The following is an 18,455-nucleotide window of genomic DNA, read 5'->3' on the forward strand; positions in this document are numbered from 1 at the left end:
ACCATATATCATGCAGCTATCTATATATACACAATTTGTTTTAAAAAAAAGTACAAAAATTTTTTTCAGGGATACATACAAGGTATAAAATGCAAAAACAAACAAAAAATATAACTCTCACAGAGAACTATATATGAAAGGGACAGTATGGTACCTTTTTGTACGTTGTGAAAGCGCAACTAGTGATATTAATACAAGTTTGAAATGGCGGAACGAGCTTCGTAGGGTCTGTGCGGAAGCCGAAAGCCCCAGTTAGCTGCCACGGGCTGCGTGGGTGAGCGTCGGGACAGCTGTGGCTGTGTGGGACACTGAGCACCAGAACATTTGGCATTAGCATACGGAGCCGGGACATACCAACCCCTGTAGCAAGGGTTAACTATTCTCTCTCAATAACCAGAGATAAAGGAAAATACATAATGCTGTGTGGTCACTTCTATATAATGTTTAATAAATTACATGACAAAAAACATCATCATTATAAACCTATTCCTCTAATTACATCTTATTTGTTAAATCCAGAGCAGCCCAGCCCTTTTGTAACAATGTGAGCTTTGATCACAAGCACCTGATGGCCTAAAAAAATCACTTCATGATACACAGAGTTGTGCAATTATACTTTTCAAAAGTACTTTATCATTTTAGGGGGTCTGCACCTGTTCTGGTGTTGCCACCTAAAACCAGCACTGCATTTTACGTATGCAGAGGTACTTTTTCTTCTTTTTTTTTTTTATTATATATATTTTTAAGAGAAAGTTTAAAAGCTTCCTTAAACATTTAGAAGCACAAGATCTTAGAATTTAAAATCTCCCCTTAGCTTGCCTGCCCTCCCCACTCTCCTCCACGTGCTGCCTTCCGATGCGCTTCCATGAGCTAAACTTTCCTTCAGAAGCATTCCAAGAAGAAACAGCTTAAGAGAACCCAAGGAACTGCCCCAGCATCCAGAACTCTGTTTCAAAGAAACTTACTAGAAAAAAAAACAGAAACAAAACCAGAAAAACCCAAATTTTCCACTAGATACCGATACAAACACATAACAAAGAGTATAAAAGTTATTAGTTTAAATATATACAAACTCTTTTCAACTCAAATACTGCTTTGATGGTTTTGAGGGTACAGACAATGAGGTGAAGGGGACACTTTTATGCAGAATATATTGCAACAGCCTGAACAGTACTGTTAACACTATTATACCTTGAACTTTCTGTAGCAAAAGTGTCATTAGTATTCCAATGTGGAGAGAGATTCCTGCATCCCAGATGATCTGATCACTTTTCAGCCGAACTCATCCTTTTTGACTTGATGAAGGCCATGCCATGTGTTCTCATGTGAGTGTTTAAGGCCGCTTCAGTTTCAAAAGTCTTTGCGCACACTTTGCACCTCCTGTCTGAGGCCGTACTGTCAGACGATTCATCCTCGTGATTGGGTTTATTTTCCTGCTGATTATCCTCCCCAGACCCATTTTGTTTTGACACTGGCTGAGGCTCCTTCAGCTTATGTACAATGAAGAGGTGTCTGGAGAGGGACACGTGGGACGTGTAGCAGAGTCCACACTCCCTGCACTGGTACGAAGAGCCATCAGATTTATGCTGAGGAATGTGTTCATGAAACTGGAGAAGATTTTCTGTTGTAAAGCCACAAACAGCACACTTGTGAACTTTAAAAACATTTATCTTTAGCTTCTTCAATGGCTGAGTGATTGCACCTCGTGGAGGCCTGAACTCCAGTACAGGTTCTTCCAATTTACGCTTTGGACTAGGAACCTAAAAAAATGCCATAAACAGTACATTATGTAAGCATAAATACGCAGTTCTTTTCATAACTATTCGTGACTCACAAACTTTAAAATCTTTCCTTTGGTAGATTCCGGTACAACTTTGATAAATACAATATTTGAAACAGTACACGCAAATATATGTTGTACGTGTTGGAAAACCAGGGGTTTTCTTTACTATAAATCGCACATAACATTTGTTTGGTCAGCTCTGACAGAGCTACAGCATCTAATACGCTGTATAAACTTGAATACGTACTTGCCGGCGTAACTGCATCCAAGTACACACACCACCGAGACTTCAATCGTGGACAGGCTGTAGAGTACCAGTCTAGAAACTTTTCAGCACTACCTTCTGGAACTCCATTTTAATTACTTAATATTATTTCATGCCTGAAATTTGACTCGACAGATTATCTCCTGCTTGCTAGTAACAGATTTGCAGAATTTTAAAAACTAATTAAACTGATCATTTTTTATATTCTCGTTATTCTTCTGACATGAATATTTCTCGAGAATCCTCTGTGGCTCAGATACGCTCCATGATGTTTATGAAGACAATGTTTATAGCTGCCACATTTCCAACACGTAAATAAGATGACAATATGTTGGGCTGAAGGAGAGTCATGAGACAACAGACACAGAGACACAGAGAGTCAGAGACAATAGTATGTGTCTCTGCTGTCAGCTCTGGACGTGCTGGGTGAAATTCTTTATCATACAGAGCCTAAAACACTTTAAAATGTTGTTAATTTCTGCATGTAACAAGTCTTTTGGGGGAGGAGGAAGGGCTCTGCTTCACAGACGATCAGACATTTATGGGATCAAAATACCTGCACCTATTTAAAGACGTAGACCCTCAAAAAATTCACTCTCAGTGACAGAACGAATCTTCTAAGTGATTACCTTTGTGTCTTCTTTTACTTCCCTTTCTTCCATATTGGTTGATTCAGTCATTTCTTTCACATCAGGGTCTTTAATGCCATGCATCAACTGAATATGCTTCTCCAACATCAACCGCTTGGTAAAAGTACGTCTTGAATCTGGGCAGTGCCTACAGGAACACAAAGCAGATATGCACAGACTCAAACGTCAGGCCGAACAAACGTCATAGTGTTCTGAACAATATAAATAGGATTAGTAAATAAATCCCGTCTAGTGTACAAGCTATTGAAGAAAGCAACAATGTTTTTCCAATCAATTGCAAAGGTAAGTATTATTAAGAAAATGAGCATAATTACAAAACAAAACTAGAAAAGTTTGAGCAATTTATACACCGAGCAAATGAGAAGTTCTCTGAAGGTAATACTCAAAATGGTACGACGTGTGAGTCAGAATAAAACCTGGGAGCATCTGACTTTGTTTCTTGGACCTCTGCTAACATCACCAAACCGTACGTTCTATTAGACAGGTTCCCGAGTTCTCCTTAATTTATATTTCATAGGGAAGGCAATCACTTTCCATGTAGGATGAATGCTAGCTCCAAACGACACTTAATTCTGCACTCAAATCCAAATACTTTATCTCCTCGGCACTAGTAATTCCTCCTCAGCTGCCTTTCCAACCTCAAGCTAACCAGCCTAACAAACTTGTCTTTCAGAGTCTGTGCTTTGTTCTCCCACACGGACCCAGCCGCATCGCTTCCAAACCTCTCGCGTGCTTTTGGGAAGCGTATTTCTCCTGAGCTCCCATCTTGTAACATATAGTACAGAAAACTTGTATTATGTATCTTATCTGACTGATGTGGATTTTTCTATTAAGTTACGCATTGTCTCTCCAGCCACTTAAACATCACTAAGGATTTTTAGATACTACGCACTGTTTTATGTGTGAGAAAAACACTACAAATACTGGCTTTTGTAGATTGGAAGCGTGGGTTGTGTATTTGAGAGACCACTGAAAACCAAGTTCACCACCGCAGAACGATGAGCCATGCAAACTCTCAGCGCAGTGAAGTTTCAGATTTGCTCGCCAAAGCCCCTGAAAGACAGCAGACTTCACGCACCTGCATTCTCAGTGGCCTGCTAGGTTTTTAGGACAACCTCAACAGTTTGGCCCACCTACGTATCTAAATACCCGATTCGTTTGGAAGAACGGGACACTGGCTCTTATACAATTAAGAAAAGAAATTCAACTAACAACATTTTTTGTAGGTTTATGTTCTGTTTCTAAATAAATAAAAGTAGAACTTACGAGCACGTATAAACCTTCCTAATGCCTTTGTGCTTGATACGATTGTGACGACATAAACTATGGGAGGAACTGAAAGATTTGTCGCATTGTCGACACGGGTGTTTCTTCATTTGCTTAAAAAAAAAGAAGAAAAAAGGCATTAATTAAAAAAAGCTCAGTACAAGTAGTGCTTGTGTCAAACCTGTTGGTAATAGGAAAGAAACACGACTTACCAGGGGCTGGCACTGTCTCTTCAAGAACACGGCACTCCTACAGCAACACTGCAGGAGTCAGAGGACCTGGACTCTTTCAGAGCAGTGGGGCCAGCGCGAGCTACACACACGGCTATCACCAGTTGGAAACCGGTGGCACAGACTGTGGGTGAAGGGAATTTCTTCCACCAAAGAGGCAGGGAAGATGAGTGGATTATTTCTGGCTCGGTAAAGGCCGTACGGCGAGAGATTCGCTTTCACTCTAACGTAACCTTTCCCTTCCCATCACCAAACTACGTCTGCAGCTGCTGACTGAGAGCTTATCAGTCACCTACAAGGAGGGGTGAAGAGCACACGGTAAGGACCAAAGCACAACATCACGGTCACTGACACACCAACAGGGCTCCGAGAAGTCGTGAAGAAATGAGAGGAATGGTCCAATGCCAACTTGAGGGCCATCTGTTTGGGGAATTCTGTGGCTTTTATACTACAGTTTGTTAAATGGAAGGAGGAAGAAACGGAAGGAAGCTGGAAAGGATGGAGTGGTCTCCATCTATGTCATTCCAGCTGAACGTGGATGCAGGAGCTCTAGTATCTGAAGAAATACCATCTCCAAAATTGCAGACTATGCAAGCCCAAGAATGAATGACGTGGCCCTGTCCGTTAAATTCCATCAGTCCTAGACCTCAGTTCAAACGGCATGTCCTATCAACGGCAGCAGTTTCATACGATCAGTCAAGTGTCTAGAAGGAAAATCCGGTCCCTTGGATTGCTTTTTCCTGCTCTAGCAGAGATCATAGTTTTCCTTCATAGCATCAGTAACATTCTCTTTCCTGCATTTATTGGAAACTGAAAAAAACCCAAGATTTTATTCTACTATTCCAACTGAAGCCACTGAGCAAAAGACTTGGATCAACACCTGAATTTGGACCCTTCTTGACTCTTCTGGAGAGTGCATCCAAGATCTGTCCCTACGTTCCAAACAGCAAAGAATTTCTTCACAGAATAATACAAAGGGTCACTTATTCTTACCTTCTTTGAAAGTGACAAATGCCTAAAAAATGGAGATGCACAATAATCCGCATGCCTAATATTAATCAGTAATAATAATAATAAAGAATTCTCAATCCTAAATACTCAAGCCCCACAGAAATGCTTCAGGAACTGAGAAACATCCATCTTATACTTGTGCTCCGAGTGCTGAACTTTATGTTGATGTTCATACGCTCTCTAATGGCTATGTTGCCCAGGAACAGCTACAGACAAGGCACTGGAGATCCGTAGAGGCGATGGCATTACTGGAAATTATCACTTACTGCAAAGTTTGGAGCGAATTGTGGAAGGTTTGTACACGGGAAAAAGTGATGTCTGGAACGGCTAAAGCAGTAACAGCGGATGCAGCGAGATGAGAGACCTTTCGCTATCAAGGCCAAAATCACACAGTGTGGGGAAAGGAAAGCAAAGCAGTTCCGAAAGGTCATTCATGCAAATGTGAAGCATCCCATTAGGAACCATGATATGGTAATTTTATTGGGGCGAGTCAACATAATGCTGTTAGAGGCGCAGTACTGTTCAACCTAGACTTCCTTTTCACATGTAAAGGCCAATTAAAACAAAAGGGAATCAACATATTTCGCTCTTAAATTGTTACAGGTGAAAACCTTACAGTGTGTACACACGGTGCGTGCTCATTAATGCTAATGCATTAATCAATACGTCTTGCAGTATGGTTTTGCAGCGAGCTTATGACTGCACTGCTCTGGGAATAATTTATAAAATAAAATAAAATTAAAATAAAATAAAATAGAATGTGAAGTCCTATTAGGGCTGTTACCAAGAACCAGCCCTGCACCGTGCTGTACAAACACACAGGCTCGCCCACGGCAGCCCGTGTCTCTCTGCCGAGGCCGCTGCACGGCACAGAGCCCTCCAGCATTTAGTCAGAAACGCAGCAGAAGGACCGTGCTCGGTAGGAGCCCGTCCCTCCCGGAGCACCGAGGGCGCTACCCCGGGAACACCCACGACACCACACTCATCCTACACTTGTTGGGACGATTCCAGACAGAGACCCAAATGGGATTTCAGATGTTTTAGTTTCTGCAGCGGCAGCCAAAACCAAAAGAACTAAAAAATTAGTTCTGTAATTAGGTGCAGGAGGACCCGTTCCACAGCATCTTGACAGGAAGAAAGAGGATGTTCAATTAGATGCACAGCAAGTCGGAATTGGTAAAGCAACTCCTGCTTAAAAAACATCTGTCCTTTCATAGAAACACAGCCAAGTCCTAGGAAGCTCAGCATATGCCTGCCTGGCTGAGTGCAGACATACGCGATCCAGTTTCAAGCCAGGAGTTGTACAGAGGTGTTAGAACCACGCTTTGTCTGGGCTAATAACATTTATTAATTTTTTTTTTTTTTACACAGCACTTTTAAGATGAGGCAGAGTCACACCAAGGTGGCTGCACATTCTCCTACTCTACAGCTGGCTTACCGTCAGCCAGCTCAGGAAGAGGATACAGAAAATGTGAGTCTGTCTGTCTGTCTGTCTGCGTAGAGATTTCCCAGTCAGGTCTGGAAATGGAAGAACCTGTCCCAAGAGGCAATACCTCTCCTATGAACACCTCTGAGTAATCCAGCTAGAAAGGGTTACAGCTCCAGACTTTTATCCTGCAAAACCAGCAATCGGAAGTTTGAAACTAATTATCTTCAAATACCTTACATGACAATGGACTTTGAGAATATCTCACAAATTGCTTAAAATAAGTTTTTAACAAACACTCTCCATAGATCTTTTAGAGCATTTAAACCACACCTATCATTCTTAAAGATAGCAACCTTCTTAACTTAGCAACTGAGCTTTATCACCTATTTCTGAAACGCATGGAGTTGCACCTCTATTCGTTTTAAAATATATATGCCTTTTGTGTTATTTGAGGAACCGCTTGAATAGGGGTAAAAAACAGCGCATAAATGTAAGCAATGCAACAGGCCTTTAGGCCACTATTTGAGTGCAACAATTACCGAATATTTCATAATAAGGGCTGTTCTTGAAGTAACATTGCACGTTCTCAATAAACGTCAGCGACAGAAAGATCCATATTTAAAGCTCCTATTTAGAAAGCCTTATCAACGTGCTGCTAACCTTATCTTACATGCCTTCTGCCACTCTGCTGCAGATGTGCTCAGACTGGGTATCATTCTCCAGTTCACCCTGAAGTGACAGTTTCACAGGGAGGTTGTGTTCTTTTGTTTTTAAGAACTGCCATCGATGTAAAATGCATCTGGCCTTAAACTTGCTTCTGTTTGCCGGTAAAAGCACTGATCGAGTTAGTCGCGACTAACAGCAAAACATAGCGGACCAGCAGTTTTTATATGCTGCTAAAGAGACTGATTTTGAGAGAAAATTAAGCCATGATTGTACGAGCGTTACAAGATCAGACACGAACCCTCAGTGCATAGGCACGCCGCAGGGACTGGAACGTGTTTTATGGAGTTTCTTTACAGACACTACCTAGCAGCAGAAGTGTCGGGAATATACCTGCTAGGCTTGAAACTGCAGCAATTAGCAGTTCCTCAGTGACATCAAGGGACAGAAATGCAAAAACGGTCTTTTAAAGCAACTGGAAAAATCAAACGGAGACCAATGATCTCAGCTGTTTGTCTGCTTTTCAAGCCCTCAAGCTGTAAAAACAGCGCCAGCTGAAAAAAAAATGCAGTTCTGTGAATCATAATCCTTTGGTTTTCTGTGTTTCGTCCCGGGGGGGACTGGCGATGTAGTTACAGGGCTCTACAGCAGGAAGGCTGACAGAACAGAGTGGGAGTTACGAGAAACACGGAAATAGTCTCCTGTCAGTCGGGCGTGGGTGCTATTTGCTAGAAGTTGTCATAGGGAAATTAGAGATGACACTCAGTAATCTGGCATTTTCAGCGTTTCCATAAAATGTTTATAAACAGAGTGAAATAATTTGCAGAACAGCTTTAGAGATAAGCACTGTAATTTGAAGGGACACAGAAACCTCTGGAAACGCGCTGCCATTTATTACAGCGTTATCAGCATCCCGAAAACTACAGATTTTCACTCAGGGTGATTCTTCTCCACGTAGGCAAAGGAGTCTGTTATCCCTTCCAGTTCTGCTCCTTTTCTGCAGTGCAGCACAGTACAGGAGTTTAATTCCCTGCTTCCCAGCTGAGAAAAGAATTGGATGGTTTTCAGGAGCAAAGGGCAGGACCGGACCACAGAGGATGCCGAGTGTCGGCATCCAGCCTCCACGGAGCTGGCTGCAGCCTGCCTCAGCCACAGCCAACCCGAGGGTCCGTTCCACCACCGCCTACCTGCCAGTCGTCTGAATTTCATGTCATTGGAAAAGCTAGGGGATGCAGCTAGGACATCAAGCTGTCTTTCTGCTGACTTGAGAATACAGCGTTCCCGCATTTCACTTCAATCCATTTTAAGTAAGCTCTCTCAAATCCAGCTGTTTTGAACACAAAATTCAACTTGTTCAACTGGGCCGACTTGTTGGCTGAACCTGCAAGTGTAGGATTGGAGCAACAGCTCGACCTCAGAGCAAGTCTGCCTTTAAAATGAAATGCTGTTTGCCACCCACTGGACAAACAAAACAAGACTCCATTCCCTGAGTCTAACAGTTAACAAAGTACCGAGAGGGAACCGAGAAGGTACAGAGGAAGAAATAAGAACCTGGATCAGATGAGATGACTTGGACGAAATACCGCAACATCTTTCACTCTTTCCATCTTGAAACTGTGGTACTGGATGAACAAGTCTACAGTTAAGTAAGAGCGTGTGGACTTTCTCAGTAGAACTATGCAGAAAATGACAAAAACTAAGCAGCCAAAGAGAGAAAGATGAAATAGAGGTAAGAACAAAGAGGACGAACACTGGAACTTAAAAGGCATTATTTGCAAACACACAACCGAACTTGGAAAAAAATTACTTCGTATTTCAGGTTTAATTCACTTTTTTGTAACTGAATATTATTCATTTACCTTTCCATGTTCTTTCCTCATGTGAGAGATGTAAACGTCTCTCTGAGTGAAGAGCCTATCACACTCCCAACATGTCCAGCCAGGATTAGCGACTTTTTTAGGCTCTGCTTTCTTCATGGGAGACGGAGATTTCTTCTCCAACTTTTCTGTTCCGTTGACAGATTTTGTGTCCTCTTTGTTGTGACTGGCTGAGTTCTGAGTTGTGGGTTTAGTACTGAGAGGCAGATTTATCCCCAGGTTTGGTGGCCCCTCAACACTTTTCAAAGTTCCATGCATAGACTAGAATAAAAGAGAAAAAAAAAGAGTACAAAACTAACACAGATGTATACAGCTGTACTGACAAAATGCAAAGAACCTCTGAATCAAAAGTCTTCATTTACTTCCTTGTCATACTATCGTCAGATCACATTCTTAACTTAAAAGAAACATGATTAACTAACGACAAGGCCTAGTATAAAGAGAAACTAGTCGACAGCACTAACAGACACCATCCATAGCTAAAGAGAAGTTTTCTTCAGTGGCTGGACATTTTCACCAAAAAAAAAAAAAAAAAAAAAGGAGACTTTTTAGGTTAGGTTTAAATTGCTGTTCAATAGGGAGGAAAAAAGGGCTGAAGAGGCACTTTATGTTAAGTTTAATTTCTTGCTTTACTTACCTAATATCATTAGCTGAGCATCCTCATTTCAAACTACGTGACTAGAGACTTCCAAGAAGGAAAAGTTTTTACTGACAAATTTTGACTTGGCACATTGGTAAATAAGACAAGAAAAGTCAACTCTGGAAGAATATTTTATGTTAAGGCTGAGTTAAGCCCTGTCTTACCCCATGCTCAGGTTACGAGCACCCCAACGTGGGGCTCTTGCTAACAGCCCTTAGAGGCAAAGGCGTGCAGGGCTGATGGGGTCCCCAAGACCAGGGCACAGCTGAGAGGTGTCCAACAAGCTGTTCTCAAGCAGCCTGCGGCTCTTCGCTAGTGGCGCTTCCTCACCGATTTCTTTCTAGACTTTAAGTAAACTACCAGTAAGAAGGGAAGAACTCTTCCACCTCCTCCTTCCCCCGTTTCTGCAGCCAGTGTCATGTGCTGGTGTGGTACCTGAGCCTACCAAAAAGAGCACCCGTTCAGGAAGACCTGGCCGTCAGCTGTGTTTGAGTTCTGTACGTGAACGTGGACACAAGAGGACTGAGTCAGCAGGGTTCTGGGCCAACAAAGATGCCCGTGGCCCAGATTTACGCTTTGACAGTGGATCCCCCTCTCAAGGTCTCTCTCACATCTAAAAGACTAGCCATCCCAAACATAATTATTTTTCCTACAGGTAACCTCAGACACAAAAGAACACATTCAATACATTCTTGAATCTGGGAATACAAGAATACGAATCTGATACTCCAGTACAATACTTCATTATAAAGTTCTTCCGTAAATCCTGCGGCTTTTGGGACTACACGCTGGCTCTACAGCAAATATCAACCTGATCTGTAGAACATGTTCTTCTATCTAACAACTTTTAAATGAAAAGCCAGTAATTTAAAAAACTAAAATGTTATTAAAAAGCAAAGCACATGGGACCAACTGACTGGCTCTAAGAACATACGCAAGTTGTGCAGTAAAGGAGGGGGTTGCTAAACATCTTTTAAATACAATACTTGAAATGTAATTTGTTATTTGAAAACAAACAAAAAGCATTAAAGCGTAACATGGAGTTCCAGCGACCAGGGCAGACCCCACCAGCCCAGACCTTCCCCACCTGGTCCCACTGCCTGACAGAGACCTTCTTGCAGCTCGCCGTCACGGGAAAACCAGACATACATTTTGCCAGGAAGAAACATTCACATCTGCGGGAATTATTCCAGGTTATTTTTTATAGCTTTAAATAACCTCCTTCTGAGCTTCTTTCTATCCCTTTCTGTTCTATTTTCAGCCAGGTCTTCTCTGCCTTGATAGCCTATGTCTAGCCATACCAAACAATTACTTTTTGTGCAGCTGGGCTGAGCTCTGCCCTTGTCTGGCGCTCGCCCTCTCCCCGAGTCCTTTTCTGTGTTTATCTATACCCTGTTACCGGCTCTTCCATTTCCCCTTAACTGAAGTCCAGTTTCTACCTGTCTGCTGCTGTCCCTACTACTATACACACATCCTGAACGTAAAAGCACTAGCAATTCTGAAAAAAAGCAGTAATATTGTTACTGCACGTGTACGTTCTACTCCCCTAATTTTATTCTCAAAAGTGTCTGAAACAAAGGAAATATCCAGTCCTTGAATTTCTGAATGTTTAAGATTGGCTTTAAGACCAACTGTTTTTTCAAGACCAACAATCTTGTTTTTCAACACAACTTCATAGTTGAGACTAAAATGCAAAATGATGGTGTTACCAGACAAGAAAGACGTCTGGTTCTCCACTACTCTGCATGCAAATTTTACTAAGTCTTATGTGTCACTGCAGGAGAAACGCACTGAATTAAGTGCTACCATTCCGGATTCAAATGCTTTGCAATGCCGTAAATAACTTCAGCTGTTACCAGGCACTGGATCTTGTTAATAAGGCATAAGAAATTTCAGCACTGCTAACAGATCTGGTATATATAAACAAAGTAGCACAGCGTATTTAAAATACACAGCTAACACATTATAGCCAGGGGACTGTTGGTTCTTAATAACATGATTTGCAAGGACGACAGTAAATCTTCTTCAGTTGTTAAGGGCCTTTATGAGAAAATCTACTTCGAGCTGTTTTTTTTTTTAAAGCACGTATGTGTTCGTGTTCGTATGCAAACACACACACAAATAACCTCTACGTCTATTCAAGAAACATACTTGTTCCTACCGGTGAATTCTGAACATCGAAGGTTTGATTTTATAATGTACTCAGCATTCTCAGCTCCTGACACGGGAATACTACTTACAGTACTGTAAATAAGGCTCAATACTTATTAGGATTGGACTAATTTACTTCACTATTATTTTGATAAAATGACCAACTCAATGCAATGCACTGAGATACTCCTAGTATACCAAACCCCAACATTCACATAGGAAAACCCAGTTAGTGATTACATCACAGATACACATAACATTTTAACATTTGAGAACGTTATTCACAGATTCCTCTTTTGGAATTATTAACCTCTCTCTCTTTCAGCAGTCATCGTGTTATTCTGTGCCTTTTTACAGTATTTTCTCACAGCATATATTGCACGACACATGGTATCTACGAACGAAACAAGAGAAGATGCCTACACACCTTGATATGATCCATCATAAGCTGTTTCTGTGCATATAGAAGAGAACAGTCTGGACACTTGAAAACAGACACCTTCTGGTTTTCAATGTGCTGATCAAAGTGGCGATAGAGCAAAGGTTGTAGAGTAAACACAGTGTCACACATAGAGCATTTATATATTATTCTAAAAACAGAAGTACAATAAACAATGTCAGTCATGTTGATGATCTAATTTGCAAGAATCATGATGTTAACTTTTTTTCTCAGCAGAGACAAGATCTGACACGTTTAAGCAATCATTTCACACTGCCTGAAAAATGTTAAAATTAAACTAACTCAACACCCCCCCCATTTCAAAACACGGGAGCAGTAGGAAAAAAAAAACACAACAGAAGAACAGAAAAAAAAATCATTAAAAAGTGCAAACAAGAAGCCAAAAACAACAGCATATGCCAGTCACATGTAATACACCAACAGCTGCTCAGGATACTCTGAAAGTTACATGTCTTCAGTTTCTGAACTCACGTTCTAAGTAAAGGACAATACCCGTTATACAAAGGCGATATGTTTTAAAGGAGCGATTGATTCGATCAGAATCGGTAATACACTTCAAGATAAATTTCTTTTTGGCGACGTATATGGCTTTGAACCTCCTGACTGCCAAGCCTTGACCCTGTTAATGCCCTGAAGCTGAAACGTGACAGGAGGGTATTTCCCTGGTTTGCAGTCACAAGCCTTTACGAGCCCGCCTGCCAAAGCAACACGGCGACAGCGCAACACCACGACCTCCTCTCTCACAGCCTGCGCGACTTCTAAAAGTAGCTACCCAAAGCTCCCGTTCTGACGGGCAATATTCCCATTAAAATTGTAACAAAAGCTATTCACGTTTTAGTAGCAGTGTAACTGGTGAAGCAATGCATCTACTACCATCATTTCAAAAGTGCTTTAGAAGCAGGTAATACTAATTAACAAAGAACTAGGTAAGTACTGGGTACTAAAAGCATAGTCCCTGAAAAAGAACACGGTAGCCAAAATCTGCGTCACAAAATCCTAAAACCATTATTAAACAATCTGAAAACAGGTGTATTTTTAGCAGATCCTTGTCAAGTGTCTGTCCAACAGACGAAAACCACAGGGAAACCAGAAACATAATCCTCTGATCTAAATGCTGCAGCAACTACTACACGAACAAGAGTTTGAAGCTGGCTCGATTTTGCTGATGATTTTGTAATAACAAGTATGGTTCCAGTTGCATTCTAGGTAATTATTTACTTGATAGTTTGCTTGCTGTTTTTTCTTATCTGTATGTTTGATTGGATTAAAAATGATTTCCCTGGCAACTAAAGGTGAGTAACAAGATTAGCCACTCAAACCGCAACCCTTGAATGAATCTGTTTATAACTAGTAAATAACTCTATTCTTTCAGAAACATCACACTTTCTTTTAACTTGGAAAATGAATGAAAGGAACTGACACATGAAAGAAAAGTAACAAAGCAATTTGCCATGATGATCAGATGGGGGAGCAGTGTAATCCATCAGCCATCAGCAGCGGCAGTAGCGCAGAAGTTCAGCTCATGTCAGAGAAACCCAACGACTGGTGCCGGGTACGACGACAGGCGCCTCCTCTGCCAAAGCCGTCTTCCTAATCCCATCCCTTCGAGGCTGAGCTCCATCCTAAAGAATGTCTTTCCATTAAAAAAACCAACACAACGCACCCTGCTTGGTGGAGTGCTGAATTTTCTCATTATCCACATAAATGTTCCCAGTTCTTTCTAGATCTCTCTAAGCAATTATCATCCATAGTATGTTGTTCAAGAGCTCTAAAGACTGCTCTGCACTGTGTTTGGAGATGACAAGAACAGGGACCTCACTTCGATGTCCGAGCCGTTCTGTGAGTCAAAATATTCAGCATAATGAAAAATAGTACACTTAACCGTATTAACTATGAAAAACATTGTTTTTGTGGTCTATCAAGTGGTCCCAGTCTCTCACGCGTGCTCGGATAAATCTGTTACTCACAGAGCATCCTGCGAGGACCTACACACTGCCACACTGCCTGCGGTGAGCCCCGCGTGGGACGAGGCTGCGCGGAGGCGCAGCACCCGCCAGCTTCACCTCATTGAGCGGGGAGCCCCCTCCCCATCCTCTGACCCCCACATTACTGCCCACGAAAGCTTCTTCAACATTATTCAAAACAAGTATTTTAGTTGGTCGTGTTATTACTGATCTATTCCCCCTCCGAATCCCAACTTCTTGGGTAAGTCCCGGACAGAAGGCGTTAAAGAGCTTGCCAGAAATAGAAAATGCTTCTTGATAATAACTGGTAAGAAAGAAATCCCAGGTTCCTAAAATGCAGTTTCACCTCACGTACCTCACATCAGTATAAACCCATGTATCTTACTAATAGTTTTAACTGGGATCATAAGAGACATCTTCAGGGGAAAGAAGCCGATGGACCACCACCCCAGCAGGTCAGGTGAACTGAGCGCACCCAGAGACGGGGAACCTTCTCCCAGCGCAGTGCTGTCACCGGCACACTCCGTGGGACACGCTATTCAAGGTCCAAGGGTGGGAAGAGCCCAAGGATTTGCTACGCCAGGGATCGTTTCCCTTGGCCCAGCACACACAGCTACTGAGCACCTAAGCACGCTCCATCGCCTTGCTCCCATCTCAGGAGAGCAGCTGGAGAGAACTTAAAGCAGTGGTTTTACTGTCAGCCCTCTCCACTCCATCCAAGACAAAACCCGGTTTCCTCAGAAAAGTACTTGCTGCAGTTGTGCAGGGAGTCCGCCTGTAGCGTCACAAGCCGGAGCGCTGGCACTAACCACACGCATTCCCTACTCCTGGGGCACCACGTATTTTTCTTCTGTCCCTTATGTCCTGTCTCTCAGACCACCGTCTCGCAGCGCCATCAGCAGCTTTGTCCACAGGTCAGGAAGCCTCCAGCCCGATTCCTAACCAAGCAGGCAAACACACCGAGGCACAAGGCCGTACCACAGCCTGCTCCCCAGCAGGGCGATCCTCGCCCTTCTGCTCCATTGCTCACATCCCACTGGTAACACTCAGAATCCCAGCATTCTGGTGCCTGCTGCCAAGCAGTCGATCCCAAGGCCAAACATCAGTAAAATCGCATTGTTCCAGGTTAACAAGATCTAAATAAAGACTGGCAGAATTAAAAACAATTCTCTGATTACTTCATGATGTATATTTCTATTAGAACCGTAGCTTGCTAATAAAATTAGACACAATAAATTAGAAAAACTGCTTTATCATCTGTGGTGGAACCAGACAGTGATCTCCGCTGCAATGATTTCAGGTCTGTAGTATATAAATTTATCATCCCAGGGTTACACCATTTAACCAAATAAACTATGCTCTACTATATGCTTCAGATTCTTCTTGTACCTAGAGTCAGGAACAGAAGACTACAGAATGGCTGAGGTTGGAAGGGAGCTCCTGAGGCCACCTAGTCCCAGCCCCGCTGCCCAGGACCATCTCCAGTCGTGTTTCCAATGTCTCCACAGGCTGAGACGCCACAGCCTCTGGGCAGCCCGTTCCTGTGTCTGACCCCCCTCACGCCAAAAAAGTGACTTGTGCTCAAGTGGAAATTCTTGTGTTGCAGTTTGTGCCCACTGCTTCCTGTCCTGTCTCTGGGCACCAGGCAGAAGAGTCTGGCTCCCTCTTCTTCGTGCCTTCCCATATGGTATTTAAACACATCAACGATGTCCTCCTGAGCCTTCTCCTCTCCAGCCTGAACAGTCCCAGCTCCCTCAGCCTCTCTGCACACGAGAGATGCTCCAATCCCTTATTCATCTTCACGTCCCTTTGCTGGCCTTGCTCATATTATCTTAGAATAAAGAAAGACACGGAAAAGATGTTTAGCGTTTTGAAAACTTTGGCACCAGAGTATGGTACTTCTTCTTCCCAAATTTTTTTTTTCTCTAAAAAAAATGGTACTTGTGGGATAATATATTTTGTACCAATAGTACAGTATATATCCATAATTTGGCTTGATAATCAAGAATTTCTCCAATATCCAAAAAAGAGCTCAGCCATGAAAAATACTTCGTGCCATTCCTATGAAATTACACTGTTTACTGACAAAAGAAAATCACGTATAAGCTTTGGTTCCCCATAAAACCCACGGAGCATGTTTGTGCAGCTCTCTCCTGTAGCACAGCTAAGTCGAAAGACAAGACAGCCATCCATTTCCCTGTATTAAAATGATCTAATTTCATCCCACCGAGAATCGCTGCACATAAACTTCATTTTTCATACAGCAAATAGTTTACTGTAGCTGTTCTGAAACAACCATTTGCAATGAAATCAGTCACACAGTTCCAGTAACTGCCAGAGGCACGCAGCCATTTACCCAGTGAGCCCCGTTCCCCTCAACCAGCGCAGAGTCCCTCAGGCTGGACCGTCCCCAGCCCACCCACAGGACCTCCCCAGCCCCCCGACGCGCTGCTACGCCGGGACGTGCTTCGGGCTGCACCTCTGCGATGGCCAGAGGAACACCTGGAAGCCTGGCTCCACATCTGCCAACCCGGGGAGGTCTGAGACTCACGTTCAAGGGTCAGACACCTTGTATACACACAATGAAAACTCAAAAGCTTCATGTTTCCAAACACAGAAGGCTACCGTACCCTTCTTTTCATTTGCTTTAAAAAGTATACTTAGAAGAACAAAAATGTAACTGAGCTTATGTGGTCGTATCTATAGTAATTATATGACTATATTACAATCCTTCTTTTCAGTAATGAATTTGGTAAGCTTTCAAACGTACACCAGTCACGCGCAAACCGGATGCTAGGTAATATGATACAGATAAACCAGCAGCAGCAGGCTGGTCAAATGTGAATGTATTTCCTCAAACACAACAGCTCTACTCAGCGCGGGTGAGGCCACAGCTGGGCCACTGTGTCCGGTTCTGGCCCCCACAACTCAAGAAAGACAGGGATGGACTGGAGAGGGTCCAAAGGAAGGCCACCAAGATGATCAAGGGGCTGGAGAACCTGCCCCACAAGGAAAGACTGAAGGACTTGGGTCTCTTGTCCCTGGAGAAGGCTCATGGGGACCTCATCACAGCGCTCCAGCACTTAAGGGGCAGCTACAAAGCAGACAGAAGGTCCCTCTTCACAAGGAGACGCAGGGAGAAGACAAGGGGCAATGGGTACAAGTTGCACCAGGAGAGGTTTCATCTTGATACAAGAAATTTTTTGCAGTGAGAACAGTCGCTCACAGGAAGAACCTCTCAGGGAGGTGGTGGAGTCTTTCAAGATGGGGTTGGACGGGGCACTAGACAACCTCACCTCGGCTCCCCTTCCCACAAAAGGCTGGACCCGATGATCTCCAAGGTCCCTTCCAACCGGGGCTGTTCTGCGATTTTAACACAGAACATTGCAGCAGATAAGCCACAATTTCAGCAATGTCACAAACATTTGATGTCAACTTGACCAAGATATGTGACCAACATCCTCAGAAACTAATTTAAACACAAACATTTCCTTTTTAAATTGCTACTAAGTAGCAGAAATACATGTAGGTAACTCTGAGGGGAACCACAGGTCCTGATAGCTTGAAATAGACCTCATTAAATGGTGCAAGCGCAGTCAATTGGTGGCAACACCGTGCTACCTACAGATGCTTGTGGAATGGAAACAGAGAGCTCCAAACACTGCAAAGACGGGAAAAATCCTACTAGTCACTCTGCGTGCATTTAAGACAGCATCCTCATTAAAACCAGCAAACTGAAAGAACGCACCCCTTCTTAAGAGAAGCATGCAACTATGAATTCTACGATTTATTACAATACAACAGTACTGCATAAAATTTTATTTGTCTTTTTATAACCAAAATAAATTCATAAAAGAATACAATTGTAAGCACATCTATATGGAAAGAAAACTAATGCAAAATACTTAATTCAAAAAGTTGATCAGAAACAGTTCAGCAGATCCAAGCACAGTACAAGAAATCTTCTGCACTTTTCATATGTGAAGTATCTTACACAAACGGTGACCTCAGTCTTTCGGTCTTCTCTAATGAAACTTAGGGGAATCTGAAACAAGTTTTACATGAA

At 42.7% G+C, this 18,455-nt stretch overlaps 1 protein-coding gene across 22 annotated transcripts in view; it reads right to left on the bottom strand.

The window, feature by feature from the left end:
- Positions 1-426: 426 nt before the first annotated feature.
- The window catches only part of LOC128902022 (zinc finger protein 532), a 47,426-nt gene continuing 29,397 nt past the window's right edge, over positions 427-18,455 (bottom strand). For 18 of the 22 annotated variants that reach the window (XM_054184292.1, XM_054184293.1, XM_054184291.1 and 15 more), the window contains 5 exons: positions 12,393-12,555; positions 9,157-9,435; positions 3,965-4,077; positions 2,678-2,825; positions 427-1,760 (listed from right to left, as the gene is read on the bottom strand). In XM_054184292.1, the coding sequence (XP_054040267.1) occupies positions 1,266-1,760; positions 2,678-2,825; positions 3,965-4,077; positions 9,157-9,435; positions 12,393-12,555 (1,198 nt within the window). In that variant the 3' untranslated portion in view covers positions 427-1,265. Of the gene's footprint in view, positions 1,761-2,677; positions 2,826-3,964; positions 4,078-7,307; positions 8,994-9,156; positions 9,436-12,392; positions 12,556-18,455 lie in introns of those variants that run through there. The other 4 variants (XM_054184304.1, XR_008463587.1, XR_008463586.1 and 1 more) reach the window with 4 other exon arrangements.

This window comes from Rissa tridactyla, chromosome W, assembly GCF_028500815.1.
Source record: "Rissa tridactyla isolate bRisTri1 chromosome W, bRisTri1.patW.cur.20221130, whole genome shotgun sequence".
Classification (NCBI taxonomy): Eukaryota; Metazoa; Chordata; class Aves; order Charadriiformes; family Laridae; genus Rissa; species Rissa tridactyla.